This window comes from Macaca thibetana, chromosome 17, assembly GCF_024542745.1.
Source record: "Macaca thibetana thibetana isolate TM-01 chromosome 17, ASM2454274v1, whole genome shotgun sequence".
NCBI lineage: Eukaryota > Metazoa > Chordata > Mammalia > Primates > Cercopithecidae > Macaca > Macaca thibetana.
Genome location: NC_065594.1, coordinates 24014904 through 24029667, shown reverse-complemented (window position 1 = coordinate 24029667; position 14764 = coordinate 24014904). Strand labels below are relative to the sequence as shown.

General features: G+C 41.8%; 1 protein-coding gene across 3 annotated transcripts in view; it reads right to left on the bottom strand.

The window, feature by feature from the left end:
- Window positions 1–388: 388 nt before the first annotated feature.
- The window catches only part of SLC25A30 (solute carrier family 25 member 30), a 76788-nt gene continuing 62412 nt past the window's right edge, over window positions 389–14764 (bottom strand). The window contains exons 3-10 of one of the 3 annotated variants that reach the window (XM_050766223.1): window positions 14568–14715; window positions 11173–11267; window positions 9624–9709; window positions 7544–7639; window positions 6361–6485; window positions 4225–4363; window positions 2517–2597; window positions 389–1268 (exon numbers count right to left, since the gene is read on the bottom strand). In XM_050766223.1, the coding sequence (XP_050622180.1) occupies window positions 1227–1268; window positions 2517–2597; window positions 4225–4363; window positions 6361–6485; window positions 7544–7639; window positions 9624–9709; window positions 11173–11267; window positions 14568–14715 (812 nt within the window). In that variant the 3' untranslated portion in view covers window positions 389–1226. Of the gene's footprint in view, window positions 1269–1297; window positions 1584–2516; window positions 2598–4224; window positions 4364–6360; window positions 6486–7543; window positions 7640–9623; window positions 9710–11172; window positions 11268–14567; window positions 14716–14764 lie in introns of those variants that run through there. The other 2 variants (XM_050766224.1, XM_050766222.1) reach the window with 2 other exon arrangements.

The window sequence follows — 14764 nt, the reverse complement described above, 5'->3', positions numbered from 1 at the left end:
TATTACATGTCACCTATCAGAAACTAGCTAAATAGATGCACTAAAGAAATCATTGTTAAAATTTCAAGCAGGTATTTTCCATCCAAACTAAACAGGAAGTCCAAGGCAGGCACAGCACAAACTAAAGTAAAAAGTGGAAAGCTGGAGAAATCAACTCTTTGATTCACTACCAACATTTTGCTAAGGAAAATGTACTAAAGCCTGAACTTATACAGTGTTCTTTCTTTAATAAGACCTTAACAAAGGGCTTCATTCACAATTACCATGAGAAGCCCAGGATAACACGCTCCTCTTCTACATAGACTGTTTAGAGCTATTCCACAGCATGATGTAAACATACTTACATTTCAAGTCAAGTAGCAGCAGCTACTTTTTGTTCTTCATTTGACCCTCTACATCAATAGATGTTATTATCCCCATTTTACACATTGGGAAATACATTTTTTTTTTTTTGCTAAAAATCATAAAGCTAATTACTAACATTACCTAAGACAGAACCTAAGCTGCTTGAAAACACCTCCCACCAATACGGACCTTGCAACCTTCAAAGCCAACGCATAACACCACCACGAATTTAGAGATTATTACTTTGTAACAATTTCTCACAAATGTCAAGTCTTCAAAAGCTTAAAATCACTTATTATAAGTGGAAGATCCTGCCAAAATAGGAAATTATAAAGCAGTGCGATATTCCTAGGATCCATTTCCTGCACCGTTTATACCTGGGGTTGAACAGTCCAGGTCTCCATACATGAAATTTCTTCAGCTGACAAGGAGCAAAAGTTCCCAGAAATTCAGGAGCCACAATATCTTCTCGGAGGCTCCATTCCATGGTTCCGATGAGCTTTTCTAGAGCAGTCTGATGTTCTCAGTCATGAGCTGAGATGCATCAGGAGCTACTCTCCCTGAATAAAACAATCCAGAGCTCCTGATTTTCTTGCAAGTTTTCTTTAGCAAGGAACATGCATTTCATATATTATCTTTGATGTTGAAGGGTGCTCCAACGGTAAAGACTAGTGTTTGGATGTTAGTTTATGCCATTAAACGTTTGATGAAGAGCATCCAATGCCAACACACAGCAATCTGAACTAACCCAATCTTCATCTGTTGCTCACATCCCAGAATCTGTGATGAGCCAAGCAGTGAGAAGCAGAGTGAAACACAGGAAGCTTTGCTGTTTCAGAAGTTACCGTTTTCAGAAAGATGTCTCATGCAGCCTTGACTTGTCATAAATCCAATTTCTTCAACTGCTCGTATGTCACAAAGAACTGTGGTTATGGGTTAAGGATGACACAGAAAATGCCATCTTCACAACTCCAGTGCATAACAACAGACTTACAAATGACACACTTAATAACAAATAGGTACAGGCAGACCCACGCTATGGACACGATTAAATAAAAGGGGTTCCATCCTTAACTACATCAAACTATCTGCCCATAAGCCTTCCAAGGTCAGCTTGGAACAGAAAGATCACAGCTGAGATATGTAAATCCCGTGGCATCATCCTCTTCTGAGATGGCATCTACGCTGATTAGCTTTTGTGGCTTTGCTGTGGTGGAAAAACTTTCCAGCACGGTAAGCTTTTGAGAGAGAGAGAGAAAGACAGTTAGCAAGTCCTGGGAAGCTCTCCTCAAAGGCTTCCACTACGCAGCCTTCCTCGGGAGGCGGGAGCTGATAAAGAGCAACAAGAGGACGGCGAAAGCCAGCATTCCTGCTTCACCATTCTGCCCTTCCGTGTCTAATTAACTGCCTCACGGGCGCGGTGGCTCATGCCTGTAATCCCAGCACTTTGGGAGGCCAAGGGGCGGGTCACTTGAGGTCAGGAGTTTGAGACCAGCCTGGCCAACATGGTGAAACCCCATCTCTACTAAAAATACCAAAATTAGCCAGCCATGGTCGTATGTGCCTGTAATCCCAGCTACTCAGGAGGCTGAGGCAGGAGAATTGCTAGAACCCAGGAGGCGGAGATGGCAGTGACCCGAGATTATGCCACTGCACTCCAGTCTGCGTGACAGAGTAAAGACTCAGTCTCAAAAACAAAAAAAAAGTTACCTGCCTTTCCTTTCCTGCCTCCCACTGTGGCACCCAGGAAGCGTGCCGGCCTGCCAAACAATTCCGGAGCTAATTCCTGTTTATCTTCAGGCGCGCTCTAAGATAGGCATTCTAAGACATCGTTGCCAACCACATCCTTCCCAAGGTGGCTAGGGCTATAAAGCCAATCCTTCTCTCTCTCTCTCTGAAATCATAAATATCCTCAGCTTCTAGAACAGAGTCTAACTAAACATTTTTAGTAGTATCATTACTTTTGAATAATATCACCATCAAAGCAAGATTCAGTGTCTAGCACAGAGACTTTACACTTCCTAAAAAAGAAACTAGTGACTTCCTAGCATCAGAGGAACTCAAAAGAATCAGAACCTACTTCTAAATTGTAATTAATAACATGAGAGTTTATACAAATGGTATTCTTTAGCTATATCATTTTCTAGATCTATTGCAACAGAAAAGGATACAATGATATTCCAAGGACCAAGTCTCAACCAATTTGGCCAAAAGCCTTTATAGAGAGCAAAAAACCCTTCATTCTTCCATGTCTGTTAAAAGAAAAAAAAAAGTTAACTTCCAACTTTCTAATTATGCCAAATGCATTACTAATTAGTGGCCAGGCCGGGCACAGTGGCTTTCGCCTGTAATCCCAGCACTTTGGGAGGCCGAGGCAGGCGGATCACGAGGTCAGGAGATCGAGACCATCCTGGTTAACACAGTGAAACCCTGTCTCTACTAAAAATACAAAAACAAATTAGCTGGGCATAGTGTCGGGCACCTGTAGTCCCAGTTACTTGGGAGGCTGAGGCAGGAGAATGGCGTGAACCTGGGAGGTAGAGCTTGCAGTGAGCCAAGATCACGCCACTGCACTCCAGCCTGGGTGAAAAAGCAAGACTCTGTCTCAAAAAAAAAGAAAAAAATAAAATAAAATAATAATAATAATAATTAGTGGCCAGACTGATTTGTTTTTCTTAAAAATAAAATCCTGTTTGGAAGGACTGCCTACGAAATCTTTGCTCTTTAGAGGCTTCTGTGTGGGTGAAAGACTAAGGCTCCACGCCCAACAACCCCAAAGAGGACTGAATGAACTCCACACAAAACAGATAAACAGTGTTGAATGAGTAACAAATGAGATTTAATTCCAATTAGGGTCTTTTGCTTCCGTGTCATGTGGGCTCCTGAACAGGTCAGAAATGAAGCAATAGTGGTAGAGATATCATTCAGAGTACCACTATTTCCCAAGTTGTTGGGTGGATGAATATGGTAAGTGTCTTTGCTTTATTAAGGCAACACCTGAAGGGTAAAATGTGCTGGTGTCATGTCGGAAAACAGGAACCACAAAAGCGGCCCCTGTAGCCATAAAAAAGAAATCACCTTCCTTGCAGCAACATGGATGGAGCTGCAGGCCATTATCCTGAGCAAACCAACGCAGAAAAAGAAAATCAAAAACCACATGTTCTCACTTTTAAGTGGGAGCTAAACAATGGGTATATACGGACATAAAGATAGAAATAACAGACACTGGGGACTCCTAAAGGGGAGACGCTAGAGTTGAAAAATTATCTATCTGGTGTAATGTTCACTATTTGGGTAATGGGTACATTAGAAGCCCAATCTCCACCACTACGCATGTGCCCATGTAACAAACATGGACATGTATCCCCTGAATCTAAAATACATTGAAACTTGAAAATAAATAAATAAATACCACCTAAAAAAAAAAAAAAAGTGGCTCCTAATCTGACCACTGGCAATCTAGTGAGGGAGCAGTTGAAAACTTTCACCCACTCATAAAACAGTAGGCCCAATTATTTAAACTGAGAATTAAAGTAAGATTGATGTGTTCCTTTAAGAAGAGATGTCTGAATGAGGGATATTCATACTAGTTTGACCCAAAAGGAAGAAAGTATATTTTGGAAGGAGACCCAGTTCTTCTATAATCACAGGAAATATTATTATTTTCTCACCTTTCACAGGAGAATGGAGGTATAAAGAAAACAACATTGTATTTATAAACGTTAAGCACACTATGGCAAAAATGGTCTCCTATATGTACATCTCAGGGCTTTAAAGCATCATTCATCTTAGTTTTAGTAGCTCTCATAATTCAGTTACTTCTTAGATCAAAAAATATATATAATTCACAATCCTGCAGAGACAGACATTTGCTCTTACCTGTAACAAGCAATCCAGGGTTCCTGTGTAGCCAGAGCATCTGCCATCTTGAAGGACTCTCTGATTCATCATACGTGTCCTCACAACATCAACAGGGTTTGAGGCCAGGGCCCCTGCCAGACCACAGGTGAAGCTTGAGCTATAAAGACACCATTGGAAAAAAAAAAAAGTTAACCACCACTGAGCTACAACCACCATCGAAGGCAGAAAACAGCTTCTGACCAAACTATGGGGTTTTCTTGTTTGTGGTTTTTGTGTTTTGTTTGTTTTTGAGGCAAAGTCATGCTCTGTTGCCCAGGCTGGAGTTCAATGGTGTGACCTTGGCTCACTGCAACCTCTGCCTCCCAAGTTCAGGCGATTCTCCTGCCTCAGCCTCCCAAGTAGCTGGATTTCAGGCACACTCTACCACACCCAGCTAATTTTTTTCATATTTTTAGTAGAGATGGGGTTTTGCCATGTTGGCCAGGCTGATCTCAGACTCCTGATCTCAAGTGATCTGCCCACCTTAGTCTCCCAAAGTGCTCAGATTACAGGCATGAGCCACCATGCCCAGCCCTCAAACTATGTTAAACTAACATATATCAACATGAAACATATCAAGAAGGGCCGTATCTAGAGAGCTTGATAAACTGCTTAAATATTAGGACCGATTATACTAGCTGATAAATCCCAGCCACAGCTAAGAATACTTGACATTCTAGAATGTCAAAGGATCATAAAACATAAAGGAAATCCTCCAAGGATGATCTTTCCCATCTATTTACCTGTAAGTGGACATCAGAGTAATTCTAGCCATATCATAATTAAATCATTTCTTAGACATCAAAGAAAAAGATCTCCCTACTATAATGCCCCTCAAAGGTCTTAGGTTCTGCTATATTTTCAGTCCCACAAGACTACCACGGACCATACTTTGTATCAATTAATTCAGAGCAAGGTTTCTCAGCCTCAGCACTAGCTATATCCCTGCCTCTCCCACTAGATGTCAGTAGTATTCCTCTTGGTTGTGACAATCAGAACAGTCTCCACACATTGCCCACCAATGGATTATATATGATTTTATATATATATATGTATGTATGATAATATATATGTATGATATATCCATACAATGTGATAATCTGCAGCTATTAAAAATAAACGAAGACCAGGCCTGCAATGGCTGACACCTGTAATCCCAGCACTTTGGGAGGCTGAGGCGGGTGGGTCACTTAAGTCTAGGAGTTTGAGACCAGCCTGGGTGACATGGCAAAACCACAGCTCTACAAAAAAATACAAAAATTAGCCAGGTGTGGTGGCTTGCGCCTGCAGTCCCAGCTACTTGAAAGGCTGAGGCAGGAGGATCACTTGAGCCCAGGAGGTAGAGGCTGCAGTGAGCCGAGATCGCACCACTGTACTCCAGCCCGGGTAACACAGTGATACCCTGTCTCAAATAAATAAATAAAGTCTGTAAGTACTGACATGAAGTCTGTAAGCACTCAAAGATATTTGGAATATGTTGTCAAATCATATTTTATTTTAGAGACAGGGTCTTTCTCTGTTGCCCAGGCTAGAGCTCAGTGGCCCAATCAAGGCTCACTGCAGCCTCAACTTCCTGAGCTCAAGCAATCCTCCTGCCTCAGTCTCCCATGTTGCTGGGACCATAGCCATGCACCACCATGCCCAGCTAAGTTTTTAATTTTTTGTAGAAATGGGGCCTCATTTTGTCGCCCAAGCTGGTCTTGAATTCCTAGGCTCAACTGATCCTCCTGCCTCGGCCTCCCAAAGTCCTGGGATTACAGGCATGAACTACTGTGCCCAACCTGTTGTTAAATTTTGAAAAGCAAATAAAAGAATGTAAAACATGATCTTATCTGTGTAATAAAGTTCATATAATACACTTTTGTAGACAATGTTTGCATACACATAGAAAACGCCTGGAAGATACTTATCAAACTGTTAACAATAGCTGCCTACGTACAGGAATAAGGACTTTTACTTGGTCCTGCCTCACTTCTGCACTGCAACTTTTCAAATATGAGAATATAATACTTTTATAATAAACTTGCTTTAGAATTTCTATAAATTTGTGCCAAATTTCCACCCTAAACTCATGCATACCTAAAAGATTAATTTTTAAAAAATCCATACACATACAGGAAGTGGGTGTACACAGTGTCTCCCATCAGGCCCGAGAGAATAAGATGCTTCTTGGTGATGTCATAGACCGGCAGCTCCACACCAACAACAATAGCAGCCCTCTGCGCAGTAAGGGACACACCCTGGGTAAAAACATTAACAATAAAAATGATTCTGATTTGCCTCTGTAGAACGAGTCTTGCAAATGTGCAAAGGTTCTAATCCATAAACTATGATCAATTTTTATCTTTTCCTCTGGGGAGGCAGAAATGTAGAGTGACAGAGTGGAAAAGATCACAGGGCAAGAACTCAAAAACTCTGAAGTCTAATTCTGATGCTGGCATTAACTATATGACCTTGGGCCAGACTTTGGCCAGGACAAGTCACCTCTCAGAGCCTCCGGTTTCCTTGTATGAACAGAGAGATCGCACTGGATGATCTTTAGGGGCTATTCTATGAACTGACAAGTCATTAGAATACTAGGAAATAACACTGTACACCGCATGCATGCCTAATAACAGACTTCAGTTACAAGCCATGAAATCGTATGGATCAAAACACCCAATGGAACTGTAACCTACTTCTCCATAAGAATTTAAAAAAAAAAAAAAAAAGAGCAAACGACCAAACAACAATAAAAAAAGTGCTTATCCTTCACACAACATCTTATTCATAAATTATTCAAAGGGAACTTTAAAAATCCTGACATAGGCCAGGTGCAGTGGCTCACAACTGTAATCCCAGCACTTTGGGAGGCCAAGGCAGGCGGATCACCTGAGGTCAGGAGTTTGAGAACAGCCTGACCAACATGGGGAAACCCTGTCTCTACTAAAAATACAAAAATTAGCCGGGTGTGGTGGCGCATGCCTGTAATCCCAGTTACTCAGGAGGCTGAGGCAGGAGAATTGCTTGAACCCAGGAGGTGGAGGTTGCAATGAGCCAAGATTGAGCCACTGCACTCCAGTCTGGGCAACAGGGTGAGACTCCGTCTCCAAAAAAATAAAAATGACATATTCCTTATATGCCCATTTTATAGATAGGAAAATAAAGAAAGATATTTGCATGGGCAGAAGATGCCACTCTTCTTCCCTTACTCCATTACGACACTTGGATTAAAATTAAGTGATAGAAATAGAACAAATAAATTCAAAAAAGGAAGAAAGAACTAAATAAATCAGTTGGATCCATCCTTCCGGCTTACCTTCCACAGCCCTCTTGTCCCCTCTTGCTGGTAAATGTTCATGAAGTTGCCTATCATCCCTCCTTGAATGGTGCTGCTTTGCGCTTGCATCCGAATCTAGAGATTATTTTAAAGACCAACATCAGAAAGAAACTACCACAATCCCAGCCCCAACCAATGGATACCTCTGACAGTCAGTCACTCAGTCAGTCAGTCAGTTGCTAAATAACCATTAGCAGAGAAAAAACTGTCATATAAATACTGCTATGATGCTACCTTAAAATGACTAAAAATTTTTTCTTAGGAACTCTGAGATCCCCAAAAAGCATCTAGGAGAGTCCAGAGTCCTATGCACAGCAGTTCATTAAGTGTCAAAAAAGAAATTGATTTTGTGAAAAACGTCTTTCTAGAAGGATAGAAAACAGCACACTTCCCTACTACTATATAGGTGAGAGAAAAGTTAATTACAAAGGTTTAATAAAATTAATGAGTTATCCAGCGTACTTGGCAGCATTAAGCATAGACAAGCATAGTTCTTAAATTAGCTGCTCCAAGCCACTACAGTCTCCAACCAGCTGAACCGAAGGTATGCAGGCGAGCTGGCCAAGCGAGAGCCACATGATACCTGTCACACTCTGTTACACTTTAATTAGTGGAATCCACATGACCAAGATTCCAACATAAACATAATGTTTGATGTAGCTCTTTGCATTTTTAAGAATGAAAACAGATTTTTTACTAAAAAATGTGTACCTTATTTTTGTTTACGGAGCAAATACATTACCACTAACTTCTAAAGGAACTGTTCTTGCCACACTAACATGGGAAAATAAACCAAGATACAGGAACTACCTTCCCAGAAGGCCTAAGATATAATTAAGAAATTAATAAGAGGGTGAATATTTTTCTCTAGCTCTCTTACCCCACTACTGGTAAACTTATGGCAAAGGTACCTTGCATTTCTTCCTTACCCACGTGGTCCCTTTGCTACAATGCATGTATAACTGTAGTGTACCCAGAACACTGCAGATGGCTGTAATGCTTGTCAGAATTCCCTATTAGATTGAAGGCTCTCTGAGGGCAGGGTCCTTGTCTTACTCATTTTTGGATTCTAACCATGGCATATACCAACTGGTACAAGGTAGAAGCATAGAATACTAGTTAAATAGTGGGGCAGAAAAAGAAAAGAGGGGAGATAGGAAAGGAATACTCAGTAGGAGTTCAAAAATAAGTCATACTGAATTTTTATTTTATTTAATTAGTTACTTCCTTGCTTTATTCCAAAAAGGAATTAAGAAGTTATAATATCCCTAGTATTTTCAATAAGGTCACCTAACGTGTTATGTAATCTAATTGTAGTAATTAAATTTTTTCATCTGTATTTCCTGAATTAAATTTAACAAAGAAGATGCAGGCGGGGTATGGTGGCTCACGCCTGTAATCCCAGCACTTTGGGAGGCAAAGGCGGGTGGATCACGAGGTCAGGAGATCAAGATCAGCCTGGCCAAGACAGTGAAACCCCATCTCTACTAAAAATACAAAAATTAGCTGGGCACGGTGGCAGGCGCCTGTAATGCCAGCTACTCAGGAGGCTGAGGCAGGAGAATCGTTTGAACCCAGGGGGGCGGAGGTTGCAGTGAGCTGACATCGTGCCACTGCACTCCAGCCTGGGTGACAGAGTGAGACTCCATCTTAAAAAAAAAAGAAAAAGAAAAAGAAAAAAAAAAAAGATGGATTCAAAAATAATCATTAATGAGCAGCCTAGATCTGTGTAAAACTTGCAGTCCATCTATATTTAATGAACCAATAAAACAAAGAAGATTTTCCATGAAAAACGAAAATCAAATGCAGGCCAAGCCTAAATTTTTTTTTCTCCTCAATCACCAAAACCTGTCTCCAAAATGAGCTCTACTTTTGAGTTCTTCTGTATCAGTGGGAAACCCACCTTGTGGACATTGAAAAGTTAGAGTCTTCATGGCACTTAAATTATAAACAGATTCACATATACACAGATGCTACATTCACAGATTCCATTACCTGAATGTTGTTCTCAATAAGAAAATGTGGAATGTGCCTATAAGATATAGATAGCACAGCTTACTTTCAAAACATCAGTTGGATTAGCAATGGTTGAAGATATGACTCCAGAGAGAATTCCACATATCACATTTATCAGTAGAGTTTCATCTGTAAACAATGACACGTTATTTGACTCTACATATTTACAGAGTTCTTCCTGTGAGAAACTCAACTTATTTACACATTACTTGTTCACCTTAAGATTTAAAAACGTATGCTTCAGGCTGGGCACCGTGGCTCACATCTGTAATCCCAGCACTTTGGGATACCAAGGTGGGTGGATCACTTGAGGTTAGGAGTTTGAGACCAGCCTGTCCAACATGGTGAAACCCCATCTCTACTAAAAATACAAAAATTAGCTGGATGTGGTGGCAGCTGCCTGTAATCCCAGCTACTTGGAGGCTGAGGCAGGAGAATCACTTGAACACGGGAGGTGCAGGTTGCAGTGAACCGAGACCACACCACTGTACCCCAGCCTGGGCAACAGACCAAGATGCCATCTCAAAAAAAAAAAAAGTATGCTTCATGAATCCAGTAATTTTAAAAGGATTAGAAATTTCACTAATGAAGGAATTTTGCTTTGCAAACTTTCTTGATATCTAAATGTGAGTTTATTTTTTTTCTTTTGAGACAGGGTCTCACTCTGTTATCTAGGCTGGAGTGCAGTGGCACAATTACAGCTCCCTGCAGCCTCGACCTCCTGAACTCAGGTGATCCTCCCACCTCAGCCTCCCCAATAGCTGGGACTACAGGCGTGCACTTCCACACCTGGCTAATATTTTGTATTTTTCGTAGGGATGGTGTTTCACCATGTTGCCCAGGCTGGTCTGGAGCTCCTGGGCTCAAGTGATCCACCGCCTCAGCCTCCCCAAAGCACTGGGATTACAGGCATGAGCCACTGCACCCGGCCCCAATTCACATTTATGTATAAATTCAGACCATCGTAATTCAGATGAGCTATGTCTGTTAGGACAATAATTCCTATGAGATAACATGACGACTTATTTGGCACAGAAAGTTTTTATAGCACATCATATGTATTTAGTTTGAAATATCCTGAAGTATTTCCAAAGCATCTTAGCTCTTGTTCGCCACTCTCACATAATAGTGTCTGGTACTCAACCCATTGTGAAAAGAGATGAAGACAGGCAGTTCTATGGATTAAAACAAAGCCACAGAACCAAAAAGCTGCAGAGTATTAGCATTCAGTGTTGTTAACATTAAGAAATGTATTCACTGTTTTCCTGAAAACTAGATGACAATTCATATGATTTTAGCAAATTTTAAGTTGGATGGAATGGTCACAACACATCCCCTGGTCTAGGCATTTTGGAAATGGGGACAACTAATTAAAATGGTTGCAGAGATGGTTCCTTTTCATTATTTCTCCCCTCAATTGAGCTGATAACCAACTTGCTTTCAGCACAATTAACTAAGACTTTACACCCAGAGTTCTTGTAGTGGCAGGAAAGTCACAAATAAGCTGAAGAAAACCTGCTCCAGAACCACTTGAATAGAAAGACAAACAACCCACCTCCTGTTCACAGCGGGAAAACAGATTCCCCACTCACCTTCTGGGCGTTCAACGAATAGTCGCTTCAAGCTCTGGTAAGTGCCTATCTTGATGGTGCCATAGGATGCCTGGCGTAACATCGCGGGGGCAATCCTGTTAAATCAATGTACAAAGGGACAAAAGCAATCTAAAAATCACTTAACATGGGCTAGGCAACCCACAGGCAGAATGCCATCCATAATCAAACTACGTTCTCTAAAACAATATTTTTTATTTTTTGAGACATAGTTTTGCTCTGCCACCCATTGCACTCATTGCATTGAGTATAATGGTATGATCTCAGCGCACTGCAAGCTCTGCCTCCTGGGTTCAAGCGATTCTTCTGCCTCAGCCTCCCGAGTAGCTGGGAATACAGGCACCGGACATCACACCTGGCTAATTTTTGTATTTTTAGTAGAGACAGGGTTTCACCATGTTGGTCAGGCTGGTCTCGAACTCCTGACCTCAGGTGTTGGCCTCCCAAACCTGAGGCTGGCCTCCGCACCCAGCCTCTAAAACGATTTCTTAAAATTCAGAATCCAACAAAAACACAGGTGGGGCCAGGCGCGGTGGCTCACGCCTGTAATCCCAGCACTTTGGGAGGCCAAGGCGGGCGGAACACGAGGCCAGGAGATTGAGACCATCTTGGCTAACACTATGAAACCCCGTCGCTACTAAAAAAACAAAAAATTAGCCAGGTGTGGTGGCAGGCACTTGTAGTCCCAGCTACTTGGGAGGCTGAGGCAGTAGAATGGTGGGAACCCGGGAGACGGAGCTTGCAGTGAGCCGAGATCGCACCACTGCACTCCAGCCTGGGTGACAGAGCGAGACTCCGTCTCAAAAAAAAACCAAAAACAAACAAACAAACAAACAAAAAACACACAGGTGGGTCCAGATAAATCTGTGCAAATTATTAGCTCACTAAGTGAAAGTCTGGCCCCTCATATTTATTCTCAATGAAAATGTAAATGAACGAGTTCAAGACAGAATCAGGAAAAACAAGCCTACTTTCCTCCATCCAATATGCCTGTCCTATTATCCTCTCCAAACCACAACCACAGTGTGGCATCGACACTCCCCAGCTCTCTTTCCGCAATTCCCCAATTCCTTCTTGAATTGCAATCAGGGTTTCTGCTGCCCTCACCCTCAAAACTCCCCTCATCAAGGTGACCAACTGACACTTTTGTTGCTAAGTTAAAATGGGGCTTTTCAAGTAGGATCTTGTATAGGCTCTTTGCAGTGTGTGCCACGGTTTACCCTTTGTCCTACTTGTAGCTTTCTCCTCCCTGTTCTGCTGTAGCATTACCCCATCCCACTTCTTTTCTTTTCTCTACAGCATCCTACCTGTGTCTGCTCGGGTTCCCCAGAATTCTATCCTATGCTTCTTCTCTCCTTACTGTACATGCTCCCTGTGTGAGCTCATCTACTCCCAAGGCTTCAACTACCATCTAAAGACTGGCTGGGCATGGTGGTTCATGCCTGTAATCCCAGCACTTTGGGAAGCCAAGGCAGGCAGTCCACTTCAGCTCAGGAGTTTGAGAGCAGCCTGGGCAACATGGCAAAACCCCATCTCTGTAAAAAATATAAAAGTAGAGCCCAGACGCGGTAGCTCACACCTGTAATCCCAGCATTTTGGGAGGCTGAGACAGCAGATTACTTGAGGTCAGGAGTTTAAGACCAGCCTAGCCAACATGGTAAAACCCCATCTCTACTAAAAATACAAAAAATTGGCCAGTTGTCGTAGCTGGTGCCTGTAATCCCAGCTACTCGCAAGGCTGAGGCAGGAGAATTGCTTGAACCTGGGAGGCAGAGGTTGCAGTGAGCCTGGGCAACCAAGTGAAACTCCGTCTAAAAAAAAAATTGTGTGTGGGGTGTGTGTGTGTGTGTGTGTGTGTGTGTGCGCGCGCGCACAGGTAGGTGCAGTGGCTTGTCGTGCCTATAGTTCCAGCTATGTAGGGGGCTGCAATGAGAGGATCACTTGAACCTGGGAGGTAGAGGCTGCTGTAAGCCATTTTGTGCCACTGCACTCCAGCCTGGGCGACAAAGCAAGATCCTGTTTCAAAATAAATAAATGAAAAATAAAATAAAAGACTGATGACTCCAAATCCATGCTTCCAACACAGATCCAAAGACATATTTCCAATCTTCCTAGAGTCTCAATTTAGATGTCCTGTGTATACCTTCAGATAGGGTACCACACTGAACTGCTTCTCTTCCTTCTCCAAACAATCATCTTTCCTCTTGTGTTTCCTAGACCAGGGCATGGAACCTCCAGCTACACACTGGCAAAAACCACCAATTGAGACATTAGCCTCGGCTCCTCCTTCTCTTCTACCCAATTCATGTATGGAAACCTCATATTAGGTCACATAGTGCTATTAATCCTACACCCTAAATAGTTTTCTAGCCTGTTTTCTTTCTCCTCATCCCCGAAACCAATTCAGATCCTCATCTAGTCTTCCTACATGACAGCCCTGCTTCTAGTGCTGTCTCTTAATTCTTTCTCTCCATGGCAGGCAGGTGATGTTTACAATGTAAGCTGATCAGGTCCATCCTCCTTCTTAAACCCTTTCAGTGGCTTCTGTCTGCCATAGATATAGCAAACTAAAATGCTGACAGGTACCAAGAAAGCAGATGCTAAGAGTGAATGATCCAGGCTGGGTCGAACTGCACACGCATACACTATGTGGTTGACAGAGGTTTTGTAAACCAGAGACAGTATCCTTCACCCCAGCTACCACTGTCATAACTGAACAAATGTGGGCCTAATGTTGATTTCTCTCGAGAAGATGGAGTCCCAGATTTTTACGTGCAATTTCTCATTTTTTAAATATTGGCTCAGTTAAAAAACAAAAACCTTTGGGGATTGGTGGATCCATGGCAGGGCTATGGGTCACCAGTTTGTGGTGTGGTATACTGGAGAAAACCAAGAGGCTTAGCATGGCATGAGGCTGTCCATGTTCTGTTCCTGTAGGTATTCTGATATAGATCTCACTCACTTTCCTATCCAGTGCCTACAGAATACTGTTCATTAAATACTGAAAGACTGGAAAGTAGTTCATGGCAACTCTTATCCACATCATACAATTTTCATTATGGCAAAAACCTCCTTAATTCAGAATATCTAAGGAAAAGTGCTATTTTCAAAGAGTTTAAAAACTGAACAGAATGTTTTTAAGCAAACAGAATTTTTTATTGTCTGTCTGTACTTGAATATAGTAAAAGTTTCACCAAAATATTTGCCACATAATATATATACTTAGAAATTAGAGTTGAAATTAAAAGTGAAAAATCTATCATGCTCTTTTCAAACATACCTCAAACTGCTTACTTGTGATCTGTGCAGTCTTGGTCTGAAGTCTACCCATGTGAAACAGTGAACAGGGACACAGAAATGCATGAAGGCCTACTCACCCCGAGTAGAGTGCTTTCAGTCCTTCTTCTCTGCCTATCCTCACTAATGCATGCAACATTCCTCGATATCTAATTTCTTTAAATTTTGCATCATTCGTCTGGCCTTGAATCTGGAGCCGTGTCTTGGTTAAATCAATTGGAAATGTACCTTAAAATTTAAAAAGAAATTCACTTAATAAAAAGAAATTCCACTAACT